At 46.7% G+C, this 17,385-nt stretch overlaps 1 protein-coding gene across 1 annotated transcript in view; it reads left to right on the forward strand.

Annotated features, from left to right (window-relative positions):
• SYCP2L (synaptonemal complex protein 2 like) overlaps positions 1-11,186 on the forward strand; it is a 557,328-nt gene extending 546,142 nt beyond the window's left edge. Inside the window, exons 14-15 of the mRNA XM_069221230.1 lie at positions 10,205-10,350; positions 11,136-11,186. Of these exons, the coding sequence (XP_069077331.1) occupies positions 10,205-10,350; positions 11,136-11,186 (197 nt within the window). The remainder of the gene's footprint in view (positions 1-10,204; positions 10,351-11,135) is intronic.
• The last annotated feature ends 6,199 nt before the right edge of the window (positions 11,187-17,385 follow it).

The following is a 17,385-nucleotide window of genomic DNA, read 5'->3' on the forward strand; positions in this document are numbered from 1 at the left end:
AGTGGAGATGTCTGGACCCTCCTGTGTAGTGACGTTCCGTAGTGGTCCTGCAGGGGTATAAGAGCATGATTATTGCATGTGTGTGTGTCATGGTGTGCAATGGGTGGGTGTGCGTGTACCCCAGTGCAAGCATTCCTGTGGGGGGGGGTTTGTGATGATGGTTTAGGGGGTTGTTATGGGTATGTGCAGTGAGCATGCTTTAGCGAGGGGTGAGCATGCTTTAATGAGGGGTGACCATGCTTTAGTGAGGGGTGACCATACTTAGTTGTCATGCAGGGCTTGGTGTTGGGATGTGTGGTTTGTGTTATTAGTACATTAGTGAGGAGTTGGAGTGATAGGGGAGGGGGTGAGGGTGGGGGGGGGTGATGGCATGCAGGTAGGGTGTGGGATATGATAGTTAAGATTTGACTTACTAGTGTCCATTCCTCCACCGACTCCTCCAAGGCCCTCTGGATGCATGATGGTCAAGACCTGCTCCTCCCATGTTAGTTGTGGGGGAGGAGGTGGGGGTCTGCCGCCAGTCCGCTGTACCGCAATGTTGTGCCTGGAGACCACTGAACGCACCTTCTCCCGTAGGTCGTTCCACCTCTTCCTGATGTCCTCCCGATTTCTTGGATGCTGTCCCACAGCGTTGACCCTGTCCACGATTCTGCGCCATAGCTCCATCTTCCTGGCTATGGAGGTGTGCTGCACCTGTGAGCCAAATAGCTGTTGCTCTACCCGTAGGATTTCCTCCACCATGACCATGAGCTCCTCCTCTGAAAACCTGGGGTGTCTTTGGCGTGACATGGGGTGGTGTGGGTGATGTGTGGGGTGGGGTATGTGGTGATAAGTGTGGTGATATGTAGTGGTGTGTGGTGTTTTGTGCGTGGATGTTTTGTGGGTGATGGTGTTGTGTGCCTCTGTGTGGTGAGGTTGCCTATGCTGTGCTCTCTCTCTGTCGCCTTCGTCTCTAATTTTTGGTCGTAGGGGTTTGTGGGTGGTGTGGGTGTGTGTTTTATTTTGTGTTGGGTGTGTGGGAGTGGTGTTTGTATGTGGATCAGGTGTGTGTATTTGGAATTGTCCAATGTGGCGGTGTTTTGGAGATGTGTGTGTATTTTGAGCGCGGCGGTGTGTACCGCCAATGGAATACCGCGGTTGAAAGGCCACCGCGTGGATTCGTGGGTCGTGATAGCATGGGCGTGTTTCTGTTGGCGTGACGGTGGAGTAATTGTTTTCGCCAGTTTAACACTGACCTTTGGTGTGGCGGACTTGTGTGGGTGTCTGAATTTCGGCGGATTCCGAGATGTGTGTCATTATAGCTGTGGTGGAATTCCGCGGCGATGTATTGGCGGTTTTCTGCACGGCGGTAAGCGCCTTTTACCGCCAATGTTGTAATGACCCCCTATGTCTCCTAAGTTAAGCCTTGTCGCTCGTTGCCAAGCTACCTAGGGTTGAGCAGGGGTTAATTTATAGAGACCTAACTGAACCTAGTGGGGGTTAGTTGCCTTGTGCTAAGCGTAGGTACTTATCTGTCCTTACCAATAATCCACTTTCCAATGCAGGGGATTGAGATATAGTGGGCACTATACATCTGCTGCAGAGAGTAAGGAAGGCATACATGTGAGCAGCAAATGACCCTGCTGATGAGACCTGCATCTTTCGTTGCCTGATGGAAAAGACAAGCCAAACCAACCCACCACTGGCATAAAATCAAGCCAACAATAAAGGTACAACGGGAGGAGGCTTTTCTAAGGATCATCAGGAAGATGCAACCAAACAGGACTAGGCAGCCTGTTGTAGGGCAGTTGTAACCGAAGGAGCATTGTGACAATCGGTAACAGAGAAGAGGGAGCAAATGGCAGTGCTATCGTGCCCATGAAGGTCTTCTTCCCGCCTTGGGTTTAGAAATCACAAGCACTCTGGTGAAACACCATACCTTATCCCAGCACTAAAAGTAGTCTGGTTCTTTGGACTCAGTGAGGAATGTGGTAGTCAGGTTCATTCAACACAACACAAACCAATACCATAGCTCTAGACACCATGAACAATCGAAACACCAACAAACTCCAAACTGAATACAATTTCAAAGTTTTATTACAATTCTGGCGGAGGCTGGCCTAGTTTGTAGTGGGTACCCAAGGTACTTACACCTTATACCAGGTCCAGTTATCCCTTATTAGTGAAATGTAGTCAGTGCCTAGAAGTCAGGCTGTCTAGGGGGAGCTGTATGCAGAGCAGCCAAGGCTGAACTAGGAGACATGCAAAGCTCTTGCAATATCACTGTAGTCACACAGTACTCACACACAAGAAAGACAATACTCCGTGTTACCAAAAATAAAGGTACTTTATTTTAGTGAGACAAGGCCAGAAATATCTTAGAGGCTATACTCCCTTAGGCGGTAAGTATTTTTCATAACATATACACTGGTAACCAAAATTAGGTAAGTAAACAGTCATAAAATAGTGAAAATCACCATAGGTTACAATGGGCCTAGGGGGAAACACAAACTGTATAATAAAATAGTGGAATGCGAATGTCGGATTCCCACCTCAGAAAGAGTAGTGTGTAGAGGGGTGCAGGGAGTGAAAGAAAACACCCAAGGTAAGTAAAGTACCCCACCCCAGAGCCCAGGAAAGCAGGAGTAGAGTACAGCAAGTTTCCTCAGAACACACTAGAAGTTGTGAAAAAGTATTATACAAAAACCAAGCAAGAATGCAAGATACCAATGATGGATTCCTGGACCTGCAGACCTGTGGAGAGAGGAGACCAAGTCCAAGAACAGCTGAAGAGTCCAGGAGTCACAGGCCCTCCTAACCCAGATGATGGTGCAAAAGTGGAACCTCTAATGGAAGAAAGTCCGAGATGAACCAAAGAAGCCAGTTGCGGGTTCCTGCTTGGTGCAAGAGATGTCCCACATTGAAGAGAAGAATGCAGGCTCGTTTTCATCACTGGTTTCTTCCAACAAGCCTTGGCTCACGCAAGAGGCACGTTTGGGGGTGAGGAGGAAGGCGCTACCCGGACCATGAGGGACCTGGAGGTCTCAAGTTGGACTGAGGAGACAGAGGGGGCACTCAGCACTTCATAGAGCCCTCAGAAGACCAGACAGCACCCACAGGAGTACCAGGACATGAGGAAAAAGGGGTTCCAAATCAGTCACTGCAGCACTACACAAAGGGATCCCAGGCCGCCAGAGAACAACTCAGGGAGCTGATTGTCGCAGGATCGAGTGCTGGGGACCTGTGCACAAAGGATTTCATGGAGAATTGCACAGAAGCTCTAGGAGCTGCAAAACACGTGGTGCACTGGGGTGCTGTCTGGCCCTGGGAGGCAAGCTCTTACCTCCACCAAATTTGGACAGTTGGACCTTTGGACAGTCAGGGTCACTTCGGTTCACCATCTCAGTTCCAGGATCCACGCTAGTTGTCAGGAGAAGCGACCCAGATTACCGGTCGTTGCTGCAGAGAGGTGCCTGCTGAAGCAGGGAAGTGACTTCATCACTTCACAGGAGATTCCTTTGGTTCTTCTGGTGCAGGATGAAGACAGGCAGTCCTCGGAGCGTGCACGACCTGGAAACTGTTGCAGTTGCTGGCTGGAACTGAAGCTGCAGAGGAAAACTAGCCCTTTTGGATACTTTGTTGCTGTTGCAGTGGTTCCTGGAGCAGTCTGCAGTTGATCCGAAGTCAGAGGATGAAGTAGTAGTTGCAGAGGATTCCTGCTGGAAACTTGTGGGTAGAATCTGAAGAGAAACCCTAAATAGCCCTGAGAGGGGGATTGGCTACCTTATCAGGTATGGACCTATGATGAGGGGTCTCTGATGTCACCTGCTGGCACTGGTCACTCAGAGCCCTCCAGAGTGCCCCCACACCTTGTAAAGCAAGATGGCTGAAGTCTGGGACACACTGGAGGAGCTCTAGGCACCACAATTAGGGTGGTGGTGGACAGTGGAGTGTTTCCTTTGTTCAGTTCCATGCCAGAGCAGGAACTGGGGGTCCCTGAACCAGTGTAGACTGGCTTATGCAAGGAGGACACCATCTTTGCCCTTCAAAGCATTTCCAGAGGCTGGGGAGTCTACCCCTCCCCAGCCTGTTACACCTATTTCCAAAGGAAATGCTTTGTTCTGCCTTCCTGGGATTGAGCTGCTGAGGCCCAAGGAGGGCAGAACCCTGCCTGTGAGACACCAGCAGCTGTAGCTGCATTGCAAGCCCCAGGGAGCTGGTTTGGCAGAACTGGGGTTCCATGGTGAACCCCCCAGGATGCATGGAATTGACTCCCCAGTACCAAATATGGAATGGAGGGACAATTCCATGATCTTAGACACCTTACATGGCCATATACAGAGTTACCATTGTGAAGCTACATAAATGTATTGAGCTATATGTAGTGCACGCAAGTAATTGCATGCCCGCACTCGCAAAGTGCCGGGAATTGGCCCTGAACTATGTGGGGGCACCTTTGCTAGTAACTTAGTAACTTTGCACCTAGCCTTCAGTAAATGAAGGTTAGACATATAGGTGACTTATAAGTTACTTAAGTACAGTGAAAATGGCTGTGAAATAGTGTCTGCCTTATTTCACGCAGGCTGCAGTGGCAGGCCTGTGGAAGGGTTTGTCTGAGCTCCTTATGGGTGGCAAAAGAAGTGCTGCAGCTCATAAGGATCTCCTGGAACCCCAATGCCCTGGGTACCTAGGTACCATATACTAGGGACTTATAAGGGGGGTCCAGTGTGCCAAGTGAAATGGGAAAATGAAGTCACTAGCCTATAGTGACAAATTTAAAAGCAGAGAGAGCATAAACACTGAGGTTCTGGTTAGCAGAGCCTCAGTAACACAGTTAAGCACTACTGTCAACACACACATAAGGCCACAAACTATGAGCACTTGGGTCCTGACCAGCAGGATCCCAGTGAGACAGGCAAAACACACTGAGATTTAGGGTTTTCACTATGAGCACTGGGGTCCTGGCTAGCAGGATCCCAGTCGCACAGTAAAATCATGCTGACACGCACTCACAAACAGGCCAAAAGTGGGGGTAACCATGCTAGGAAGAGGCTACTTTCTCACACTCAATTAATAATAAGTGATGGGTATTTATAATATAAAAATTGTCCTTCAAGCATATTGCGGCTCTATAGAGGTGAAGTGTGCTTTCTGTTTCTTTCCTCCTTTTTATTGCATATGCTTACAATAAAAAATAACATTTGCTCTAGCTTTGTCCTGACTAGAAATAATGGCTTTTCCAGTGTTTGTTTGTATTTTCTGATAGACTTCTAACCGCAGATGTCTCACTTTTTGAATATTCTCAATCGTCATGCAGGATCTAGAAACTTTCTAGCAATACCTATGCATGCCGGTAGGTGATGTTGTGGAGCTCCACACGGATGCTGTTCCAGAAATGTGTGGGGCATATATAGGCACCACTCCTGTGCATTGACATCTGTGCCACCAGAAGTGGATCCGGAGCTACCTGTTGTCTCTTTGTGACAGTTTTTCAACCAGAACTTTTAAGTGTGCAATGCTAATGCTACCTCCAGGATGACAAAATTCAAACCCTGCAAATACCGTCATTAACAAATGTCTGTGACAGAGCCTTTTGGAATACAACAGTTGTCCGTTGGGGCTTTTTCATTGCAAACCTCCTCATAGAACTCCGAGGTATACACGTCATTCAATCATTCATTTCTTATTGAATAACATTAAATGGGTACATGACATAGTTCTCAATTCAGATCCCTAATATATTCTTCTAGGATCTCAGTACAAGATATACAATGTAAGGATAGTGCACATGACGCTGTGTGCAAGTGGTAAACAAATGTACAACAAGCATCAACTAAAAGACTGTACAAAACACCCTGGTTGTCATACAATTCTCAGTATTTGGAATGAAAGTTAGTATCAGATTGTATATAATATCCCCTTGTGTAATTGAAATACTAGAGCAGCCAAAGGAGATGTAATGATGTTCAACCCTTATTTACTGTCTGGGTCCCATCAGGACAAATGTCATTTGACTATCGCTCCACAGTTGGTATGAGCATCTGTGCATTTTTCAATTGTTCTCACTTCAGGTCTTCTAGGATCTCCGTACATAATATACAATTTAAGGATAGCGCAGATGATGCTGTGCGCAAGTGATAAACATACATTCAACAAGCATCAACTAAGACACTGTACAAAACACCCTGGTTGTTATACAGTTCTCAATATTTGGAATGAAAGTTAGTTTCAGATTATATATAATATCCCCCTGTTTAATTTGAATACTAGAGCAGCCAAGGAAGGGGTGTTGACGTTCAACCCCTATTTACTGTCTGGGTCTTATTAGGACAAATGTCATCTATCGTACCACAGTTGGTATGAGCATCTGTGCTTTTCCAATAGTCCTCACGCAGATGCTCCAAAATCATGTAACTTTGGGGTCACTGCTATTAGTTGTTCGGGTCCCACTCAGTTGCCTTAATTGATCCTTGTTTGTATATGTGCTCTTATCTAAGCTCCTTCCATTGGAGTCAAGCTCAAGCTCCCCCATTGTAACATGATTATCATGGGCCTTAGGGGCAAATATGGTTGTTCTTGCATCATTGTAACATCCTCATCAGTTTTGACTGTGGTTGAGCCACAACTCTAACACCTGCAGTGAATGCATTAATGAACTAGGTCATACAAGGCCGTAGCACTCATTGCTGTCTGGGTCAGCGAGACCCTCAGTCCACTTTCCTCCCCACAGCCCCATTTTCCAAACCCCCTAAGCATGCAGTTTGTGGATCTCAGCTACCTGGTTGGAAGCAGGATCTGATGCTCCATGGCAGGTTGGTAGACATATCAGACAGGAAGGTGGGTCCTCACATGGTCTGGAAGGGGTGCGCTTTGCCCTTCATTGCTACTCTGCTGCACCTTCCACTGGTCTCAGAACGATTGACTAAGGACCACCTGTCTGTCTTATAGTAAAAAGTTCAAACTCTTGGCCAAAGGGACTATTGAAAAGTTGTTTGCTCCAGAAGTAGGCTGTGGTTGCCATGGTGGTTATTACTGCTACTTTCTGGTGCCAAAGGTTGGAGGCCTTCATTGGATCTTTGCTTTGGGATCACCTTCCTCCTGAATGAAAAATTTAGGATGCACTCACTGGCCAGGGTATTGGATGCCCTCAATCCTGGAGACAGACTAGGCACATTAGACCCACAGGGTACATATTTCCATACAACCGTTCTGTAGAACCCTTTGTCACTACTTTCTGTTCTTTGTAGAACAGGAGCATTTTCGGTTTGCTGTGATCCACTTTAGTCTTGCCAGTGCCCCACGGGTGTTCACGAAAGTGATGGTAGTGGTAGCAGCACACCCTTTGAGGTCTGGAGCCCTAGAATTCCCCTACCTGGATGACTCACTTTTGAAGGTGTTCACCTCAGGTAGTTGTCAACTTCCTCCAAAGTACAACAAACCTCTTGTCATCCATGGGGCTTCCTATTAAAGTGACAAAGCCACAGCTGATTCCTTCTCAGACACTCCTTCATCTGAGTCATTCTGGCCATGGTTTAGTTTGATGCCTTTCACCTGGAAAGGAGAGTCCAGAATATTCAGGCTATGATCCTAATCTTTCAGCCTAATTCCTGGAATTCAGTGAGGTTGACTCAAAGGCTACTGGGAATGATGGCTTCATATACCTTGGTGGTCAAGCACACCATGTGGTGTATGCTGAGTTTGCAGTCGGACCCGAAGACTCAGTGGGCCCAGCATCAAGGAGACCTCGCTGACCACATCTAGATCTTGGAGGAGGCTGCAAAAGATCTTCAGTGGTGGTTACTGGACTGTGATTGCGCCAGTGGCAGGCCCTTCTCCTTACCACACCCATAGTTGACAGTTATGATCTGACCGATGCGTCACCTCAGGTTTGGGGTGGCTATTTTGGGAGAGGTGGAGATCAGAGGCATCTGGTCTTCCACAGAGGCCCAGCTCTATATTAGTCGCCTGGAGGAGAGGGCCATCCTCTTGGTGTTGCAAGCCTTCCTTCCATTCATCAAAGGGAGGCTGATGCAAGTGCTTACGGATCACATCACCATATAGCATTATAATAGGCAGGGTCGTATGGGGATTAAGTCTCTGCTTTAGAAGGTGCTAGGCTTTTGGAAATCAGTTGCACAAAATGAAGCGATAGGGGATTATCATAGACCCCGAGTCCCATAATCACACACTAAACTTAAAACACCTAAGGAAGGGCCGGTTATTGTGAGTCCTGCTTTTAGGTTTGGTTTACCACTTATGCTCTTGCATGCCTCATCCATGGCCTGTCTGTCCCATTGGGTTAAAATAGTACTAATCCGACAGCCTCAACCTTGTCCCAAGGAAAGCACCTTTTCCTGGGGAAGAGAGTTAAAAAATAAAGTGTCTTCTGTTAGTGTAGGAAAACAGTCTCAATTTAAACTGCCTTTGTGCATATGTGGGATATCTCCTTTATTTATGGATTGCATGTGGTAGGGTTAAAAATCTAGTTGTCTTCAAAATGTGGAGCAACCAATGGGGGGATTCTGGGTCATCAGTGAGATTGACACACCCACACTGCTTGTTAAGCCTTATGCCAACATGTTTTGGCTCCTAGTAGGGACTCCTACCTGACGTCCTAACTCTTTCTAGGACTAGCATCCCTGGCCTTCATCAGGGCTTAGTTGTAGTAAGGTCCCTACGATCAGTGTTGTCCTCTTCTAGTTGCCTGGAGAAAGATACAAAGTGGTAGTAGATTACACAGTGTCGATTAAAAACCAGCATTTCGCTCGAAGCGCATCTGTGTGAATCAAACGGTGAGACACAAAGGCAGAAAGCACTCTTTGAAAAATCTGCGTGCAAATTATATAACTGTAGTCGAGCTCATATCACTGTGATGATTACACTGCACACTGAGACACCAAACAAACGTGGGTCCCACACTTACCCTGCAATAGTCGGGGACGGGCACCAACAGTCACTAAAGGGCGGAGTCTCACCTATAAAGCACACCCTGGGAAATGTGAGGGACATGAAATCACTTGTAAGGAGGAAGAAACCTTGTTATATCAACGTCAGATACCATGAGCACCTCTCCGGGTCCTCACAGCGAGTACCTGCAAGGATATTCTCTACCATGTACCTGCATACCATCCATTTTACTCTTACTGAAGGCAAACCTTCTTGCTTATATTAATATTACCTACTCAAAAACCATGATTCTTCAATCCACAATATTAGTAATCACAGGAAGTTGTATCATCTAGCCCCTGTTGTGCATTAGTGTTGGTAAAATTATCTATCATAGTCAGTTATGCCAGATTTCCCACTTGATACGCATTCGCTCAGTGTAAAGCAGTATATCCCGTGAGCCAGGTGGTTATACTACTCTAGAGGAGACAGCCCCGCATTTTAATTCTAAACCGGTTGCGAGTCTGCAAACACGCTTTACCTTATCAGCCCCGGACTCTGTTTTCAAATATGTAAATGAGGGGAGCCAGATGCTCTCCTTTATAAAGTGTTACTTGCTCATGCATTGCAGTACATTCAATATCTAGACAAAGCCACCTCTCCCCCTCCACCCACTCGTTGCTTAATGTGTCCTATTCCCGGTGAGACTGATAGTGTAGGAGAGCAGGCTGCTCGCTCTTAATATGTTTTTAAATGCCAGCGTTAGAATTCCATATTTAAATGGAATGTGCCGCCAACTGGAGCACAGAGGTACTGCTCGAAAGTTTCCGGATTCGTTCTGATACTTGGGAGTATTTAGAAGCTGAAGAAATTGCGGTTAGTCTTTACAGACAAGTGGGTTATAGACGATAAATAAGTTGATCTACTCCCTTTTTCTCTCGCTTTCTGCTTTCTTCTTTAATTGACGATCCACTAATTTGATCACGATCACTGCTGCTAAAGGCGGTGGGGAGAGGAGAGATGGCTTAGTAGCAACCAGAAAAAGGCTTTTAAAATGCACCTGAGACTGATATGCAGCTGGTTAAATGTTAAAACTGGATGGTGGTGTGCCAACACTGGTTAAAATAAACATATGCTATGCGATTGCATCTACGTTATTCAGTCTGTCCGTGACTACCGGCCCAAACAGCACCTTGCTTACCACATGATACGTTTTACTAACGGCGCCGAATACTGTACAGTGGTTTATGAGGAACATGTGGAATATATTTGCAGATAGTATTTTATCTACAATTACATGTTATAACTAATCGATGCTCCTTCTCTTTTTTTTTCCCAGAAGTTGAAGACCAAAAGGTTTTGATTTTCAATCTGAAGAACTCCCAGCGTATTCACAGCAATCTAGTAACCAAAGTCAAAATATTATTCGAACCCCAATTTGATATTGAAGGTGTTCTTTTCATGGTCTTTGGAGATCGAAATATGGCAAGTGTTATATTTTACACACATTTTCGTTTAAACAAGTTGTTAAATTATGATGCAACTTTTGGTGTGGCCATTAAGCTGTTGACAGGAAGGAGATGCCATACAAGCATTGCTTTTTACATAAAGTGTTTCAACCAACCACCCGAAATGATAGTGAACACACACTTCTGTGATGTCAGCGGTTTTTACAGAGCTTTTGTTACGATTGACCGATCTCGTCTCTCCTCAATTCAAGCTGTCTCCTACCTGTTATCAATGTGGCATGACAGTCGGGCGTGCTCCCCACTAGTAAATCTCCTTCCGGTGTTTGTTTTGCAATGGATACACACTTTCAGCACGATTTACAGATTAAGTTAAACATAGTGATTGCATGGTTTAAAAAAAAAGTTCGTTCAGTTTTTAAAGGACTTTATTGCAAATTTCTAAATCGAGCCATGTTACATTATGGACGAGCCATGTTACATTATGGACTCAGCATGCATGTAGCCTCATTCTTATTTCTAACTCTTCCCATTGTTACATTTTTATTTGCATGATAACTTAAAGGTTATGCTTTCAGTCCACCACAAAGGCAGCTTTTACCCATTAAGTGCTGAGATTTGCCGAATTCCATTGTTGAGGAGGTTGTAGTTTACAGGTTGGAATTAGTAATGTGAAGCCATATTTTTATGGTCCAACCTACAAGAGCATGCAATAGCACGTGTTTCAGTTTTAAAAAACTGTTTACCAAAAGGGCTTGGAGCCCGGTCCATTGCTTGCTATTTCTCTACTTATCTTCTTTGCAGCGTCCCTCATTGGCTTGTTCTACTGAAACATCACTTCCGATGCTTGTGTGATGCGCGGCCCAAGCACAGATTGATTCAACTAAATCCGTGCCTGTTCACTGCTCTTAGTGTTTGAGATACTATTTCTTCACCTCTTCTGCATTTCTTTTAAGTGAGCTGTTGTGCTAGTGTTGCTATCAGCTGATAACAGGAACACAGCTGCGCCAGCCATTGGCAGGAAACCTAGAATTTTGCAGCTTCTTTTTACAAGAAATAACAAATCTATTTTTTTTATATATATGTAGGGAGCTGGCTATGTATATACTATATCAAAATGAGATATACTGTGCAGAGTCCAGGGATTCCCCAGAGGCTTAACAGAGGCTAAAGTAGAAACTACTAATACTCTCTTTTGTGGTAGTGTGGTCGAGCAGTTAGGCTGATCAGAGGGTAGTGCAAAGCATTTGTTGTATACACACACACACACATACAATAGAAGAAGCACACACAATGATTTAACTCAAGACTAATAGTTTTTATGTATCAAAAATATCTTTATTATTATTTTTTTTTATAACCACAAGATTCAAGTTGCAGGTAAGTACTTCAGTAGATTTGTATTTCACACGTCTCACCAGTACTTTGTTTGAAATTGAGAAGGTATACAGTTTTTTAAATATTGGCAATTTGTTTTAAAAATGGACAGTGCAATTTTCAGAAACAGTTCCGGGAGGGAAGAAATGTTAGTTCGTTTTGCAGGTAAGTACAACACTTGCAGTTTCAGTCTCTGAGTTTTAGGAAGTTCACTGGTTAGGGTTCAAGTTAACCCCAAACACCCATCACAAGCAACACCGGGCTGGCCGGGTGCGGAGGGTCAAAGATGAGCAAATTTAATGTGAACTCCTATAGAGACTGGGTACTCGTAATCAGGCCTGCCTGCAGGTAAGTCCCCACGGCTCAGAGGGCAGACAAGGGGGGATTGAAAGAGCACTGAAAGGGGCCACAAGTGGGCACCAAAAACACAGGCTCAGCGGCACAGTGACGGCTGGGTGCAGGGTGCAAAACAGGATGTTGGGCTTCCAATGCTGATCTATGAGGGGATCCGGGGGACACTCAGAGGATGCAGAATAGGTCCAGGGAGTCTCTCGGGCACACCACCAGTTGGAGAGGGAGGAGGCCCGCCTGCTGAACGTGACTGCACCAGCTGTTGGTTTCTCCAAGGCATGGGGTCTGCGGGTGCAGGGTGTCTTTAGGCATTCAATATCTTTGTCCGGAGCTTCGTGGTCAGGTGGGTCCTCGGGATTCCCTCTGTAGGCATTGTTGTGGAGGGGTGGAGAGGTCAACCTAGGGTGGACACTTGCTTGTAATCACCAGGGGATGCTCTCTAGCTCAGTGGACCACCTAGAAGTGGGTGTCAGGTGCAGAGTGGTCAGGATTCGCGCATCCGGAGTAAGGTGGGAGTCCTTAGTGGTTGGTTTTTAGACAGGGCTGCTGTCCTCTGTAGTTCTTGATCCTTTTGGGTGCAGGGCAGTCCCCTGAAGCTTGGCAGAGGTTGCTGGTCCAGCTGGACGTGTCACTGTTCTTTTGCAGGTTCTTTGAAGCAAGAGACAGGCCAGTAGGGCTAGAGCCAAAGCAGTTGTCATCTTCCTTCTACTTCTCTGCTGGGGGTTTCAGCTAGGCAGTCCTTCTTGTCAAGTCGCCAGGAGTCTGGTGAGCTGGATTCAGGGACGCCCTTAAATCCTAGATTTAGGGGTGCTTTAGGGGTCAGAGGATAGTAGCCAATGGCTTCTCTCTGAGGGTAGCTACACCCTCCTCGTGCCCACTCCCTTTAGAGAGGGGGGCACAAACCTAAACCTATTGGTCCCTGTCCTCCAAACTAAGATGGAGGAACCTGCAGGGAGGGGGCCACCTCAGCTCTGGACACCTTAAGGGTGTTCCTGGTTGGGGTGGCCACGCCTCCCTGTTTTCCCTAATTTTCCTGCTGGACTTGCCGCTAAAAGTGGGGCTTTGTCCAGGTGGTGGGCAGCTCCACTAACTAGCTGGAGTGCCCTGGGACACTGTAATCCGAGGCTTGAGCCTTTGAGGCTCAAAGCCAGGTGTTAGTTACTGTAGTGAGGAGTGAACCACCTACACCCAGGGCAGGCTTTGTTTCTGACCACAGAGTGCACAAAAGCACTCATCCCATGTGGTCAGAAACTTGTCTGAAAGTGGCAGGCTGGCACAGACCGGTCAGTCCTACACTAGCAGTTTGGCTAACATACAGCGGGCACCTCTAAAATGCTCTCTGTGCATTTTTCAATAAATCTCACACTGGCACAGTGCAGGTTTATTGTTCTAAAAAGTTTGATACCAAACTTCCCAGTATTCAGTGAAGCCATTACGGAGTTGTGGAGTTCGTAATGACAAACTCCCAGACCATATACTCAATATGGCTATGCTGCGCTTACAATGTCTAAGAATGGACTTAGACACTGGAGGGGCATATTGCTCATGCAGCTATTCCCTCACCTCTTCTATAGTGCACCCTTCCTTAGGGTTGTAAGACCTGCTAGAGGGGTGACTTACCTATGCCACAGGCAGGGGTTTGTGGGCATGGCACCCTAGAGGGGTACCATGTCGACTTTGTCTTTCTCTTCCCACCGGCACACACGAGCTGCAAGGCAGTGTATATGTGCTTGGTGAGTGGTCCCCTAGGGTGGCATAATTCATGCTGCAGCCCTTAGGAACCTTCCCTGGCCACAGGGCCCTTGGTACCATGAGTACCTTTTACAAGGGACTTAACTGTGTGCCAGGTTTGTGCCAATTAGGGAACAAAGGTACAGATTTTGGGAAAAAACACTGGTGCTGGGGGCTGGTTAGCAGGATCCCAGCCCACTTTCCATCAAAGTTGGCATCAACACTAGGCAAAAAGTGGGGTGGGTAACCGCACCAACAATCATACTTTCCTACACAACCCCTCCTCCCACCCCCCAAAACGAAAAAAGGATGAGACTAACGTTTCCCAAGAGAGTCTTCATTATCTAAGTGGAAGAACCTGGAACGGCCATCAACACTGGCATGGGCAGTCTCAGGTCTGTTCCCCTACAAAGTCCATTCCCTGTAGGGATATGGACCACCTCAAAAGGTTAGGGTTCTCACCTTTCATTTGCATAAGCCATCTGAGAGGTCTGTGGTCAGTTTGAACAACAAAGTGAGTACCAAACAAGTATGGTCTCAGCTTTTTCAGGGACTGGACCACAGCAAAGGCCTCCCTCTCAATGGCAGTCCAACGCTGCTCCCTTGGGAGTAACCTCCTGCTAATGAAAGCAACAGGCTGGTCAAGGACATCATCACTGTTTGGGACACAACCACTCCTGTCCCATGTTCAGAGGCATCTGTCTGCACAATGAACTGCCTAGAATAATCTGGCGCTTAAAGAACTGGTGCTGAGCACATTGCTTCTTTCAGGGTGTCAAAGGCCTTTTTGACAGTCAAGTGTCCAGTTGACCTTTTTTGGCATCTTCTTTGGGGTCAGTTCAATGAGGGGAGTCCTAATGGATCCATATCCCATCACAAACCTCCTGTAGTACCCATTCAAGCCAAGGAATGCCCTGGCTTGAGTCTTGTTTTTGGAGCTTCCAGTCCAGAATTGTCTGGATCTTGCGGGTTATAAAGGTTGCACTTGGCCTCCACCTGCAAGGTGGCCAAAGTATACAAATGTGCCCTGCCCTATTTGGCACTTAGATGCTTTAATAGAGAGGTCTGCTGATTGCAAGGCCTGCAAAGCCTTCCTCAGGAGGACTAGGTGATCCTGCCAGCAAAAGCTAAAGACAGCAATATTATCTAGATATGCTGCACTAAAGGACTCCATGACAACAAGGACTTAATTCACCAACCTTTGGAAGGTGGCAGGGGTATTGTTTAAGCCAAATGGCATAACAGTAAACTGATAATGTCCATCAGGTGTAGAGAATGCTGTCTTTTCTTTTGCTCCATGTGCCATCCTAATTTGCCAGTATCCTGCAGTTAAATCAAAGGTACTCAGAAATTTGTCTGCACCTTATTTGTCATTTAGTTAATCTGCTCTGGGCATGGGGTGAGCATCTGTCTTGGTGACAGAGGTGAGCTCACTGTAGTCCACACAGACTCTCATTTCTCTATTGCCATCTTTGGTATGAGGTTTGGGGACCAAGACCACTGGGCTAGCCCAAGGACTGTCAGAGTGCTCTATTACCCCTAACTCCAGCATCTTGTGGACTTCAACTTTGATGCTCTGTTTAACTTGATCAGACTGTCTATAAATGTTATTTTTGACAGATAAACTGTCTCCTGTGTCCACATCATGGGTACACAGTTGTCTGACCAGGGGTCAAAGAGAATAGCACAGCATACTGCTGTATGACTGGATTGCAGTCAGCTTGCTGTTGGGCAGAGAGGGTGTGTGAATAGACAACGCCATCTACTGACCCATCCTTCGGGTCAGTTGAGAGGTCAGGGAGAGGTTCACTCTCTGCTTCCTGATCTGGCACTATTAGCATGTTTGTCTGCCTGGTCATTATAGAGTTTCAGGCAGTTAACAAGGATCACCCTCTTAGGTGTCCTGCTAGTGCCCATGTCCACTAAGTAAGTAACATGACTCTACTTTTCTAGGACAGGGTAAGGGCCACTCCAACTGTCCTGAAGTGCCCTGGGAGCCACAGGATCCAAAAACCAGACTTTCTGCCCTGGCTTGATTTCAACCATTGCAGCCTTTTGGTCATACACTTTCTGGAGTTGTTGGCTGGCCTCAAGGTTTTTAGATGCCTTTTCCATGTACTCAGCCATCCTAGAGCAGAGGCCAAGCATATAGTCCACTACATCTTGTTTAGGCTCATGGGGAGGTCTCTCCCAGCCTTCTTTAACAAGTGCCAGTGGTCATCTTACAGGATAGCCAAACAGAAGCTCAGAGGGGGAAAACTGTACTCCCTTCTGTGGCACCTCTCTGTAGGCGAAAAGCAGGCATGGCAGAAGGGCACCCCATCTCCTTTTGACTTTTTCAGAGAGCCCTATGATCCTGCCCTTCAATGTCTTGGTAAATCTCTCAACAAGTCCATTGGTTTGTGGATGGTATGGTGTGGTGAATTTGTAAGTCACCTCACACTCATTCCATATGGGTTTCAGGTAAGCTGACATGAAGTTGGTACCTCTGTCAGAAACCACCTCCTTAGGGAAAGCCACTCTGGTAAAGATACCAATTAGGGCCTTGGCTACTGCAGAGGCAGTAGTTGACCTAAGGGGAATTGCTTAAGGATATCTGGTAGCATGATCCACTACTACCAGTATGTACTGGTTCCCTGAGGCTGTCGGTGTGCTTAAATGGACCCACAATATCCACACCATCCATTTCAAAGGGAACCCCCACCACAGGAAGTGGAATGAGGGACGGGGTCTTTAGATGGCCACTGGCTTGACAGGTGACACAGGAGCTACAAACCACCTTTACTTTCTGGGACATATTGGGCTAATAAAATTGGTTGACAAGTCTGCTCCACATTGTGGTCTGTCCCAAATGCTCGGCTAGGGGGATGTTGTGGGCCAAAGTGAGGCTAAACTCTCCAAACTCCAGAGACACTACCACTCTCTTAGTGGCACCAGGTTTGGGGCCTCTAGCCTCAGTGTAAAGGATTCCATCCTCCAAATAGACCCTGTGGGAGCCACTGACATCTCCCTTCTGCTGTTTAGCAGCTTGCTGTCTCAGCCCTCCATGAGTGGGACAAGTATTTTGTCCCTGGGACAGCTGTTCTCTTGAGGGTCCCCCTGGGCCCAAGAGCTCTACTTGATCAGGTCCAGCTTCATGGACTCCGTTCCCTCAGGAGATAAGACATCTTCCTGGGAAGTGTGGTCTTGCTTCTTTTGCTGTTCAGAGGCTGGTCTCCCAGTCCTCTTACCATTTCTCCTCGAAGGTTGGGCCAATATTCCAGGCTCCAACACTTCTTTTTCACCCTGTGCTCTGGTTTTCACATACACCAGGTTAGGGATTCCCAGCATGGATGCATGAGTTTTGAGCTCTACCTCAGCCCAAGCTGAGGACTCCAGATCATTCCCTAGCAAGCATTTTACTGGAATTGCAGAAGAGACCACTACCTGTTTCAGTCCTGTAACCCCTCCCCATTTTAAAGTCACCATAGCCATGGGATAGACTTTAGTTACATTGTCAGCATTGGTAACTGCATATGATTGTCCATCCAAATAGTGTCCTGAGGAAACCAGTTTCTCGGTCACCATGATGACACTGGCACCTGTATCTCTCAGG

This window comes from Pleurodeles waltl, chromosome 2_2 (genome assembly GCF_031143425.1).
Source record: "Pleurodeles waltl isolate 20211129_DDA chromosome 2_2, aPleWal1.hap1.20221129, whole genome shotgun sequence".
Taxonomy (NCBI): Eukaryota; Metazoa; Chordata; class Amphibia; order Caudata; family Salamandridae; genus Pleurodeles; species Pleurodeles waltl.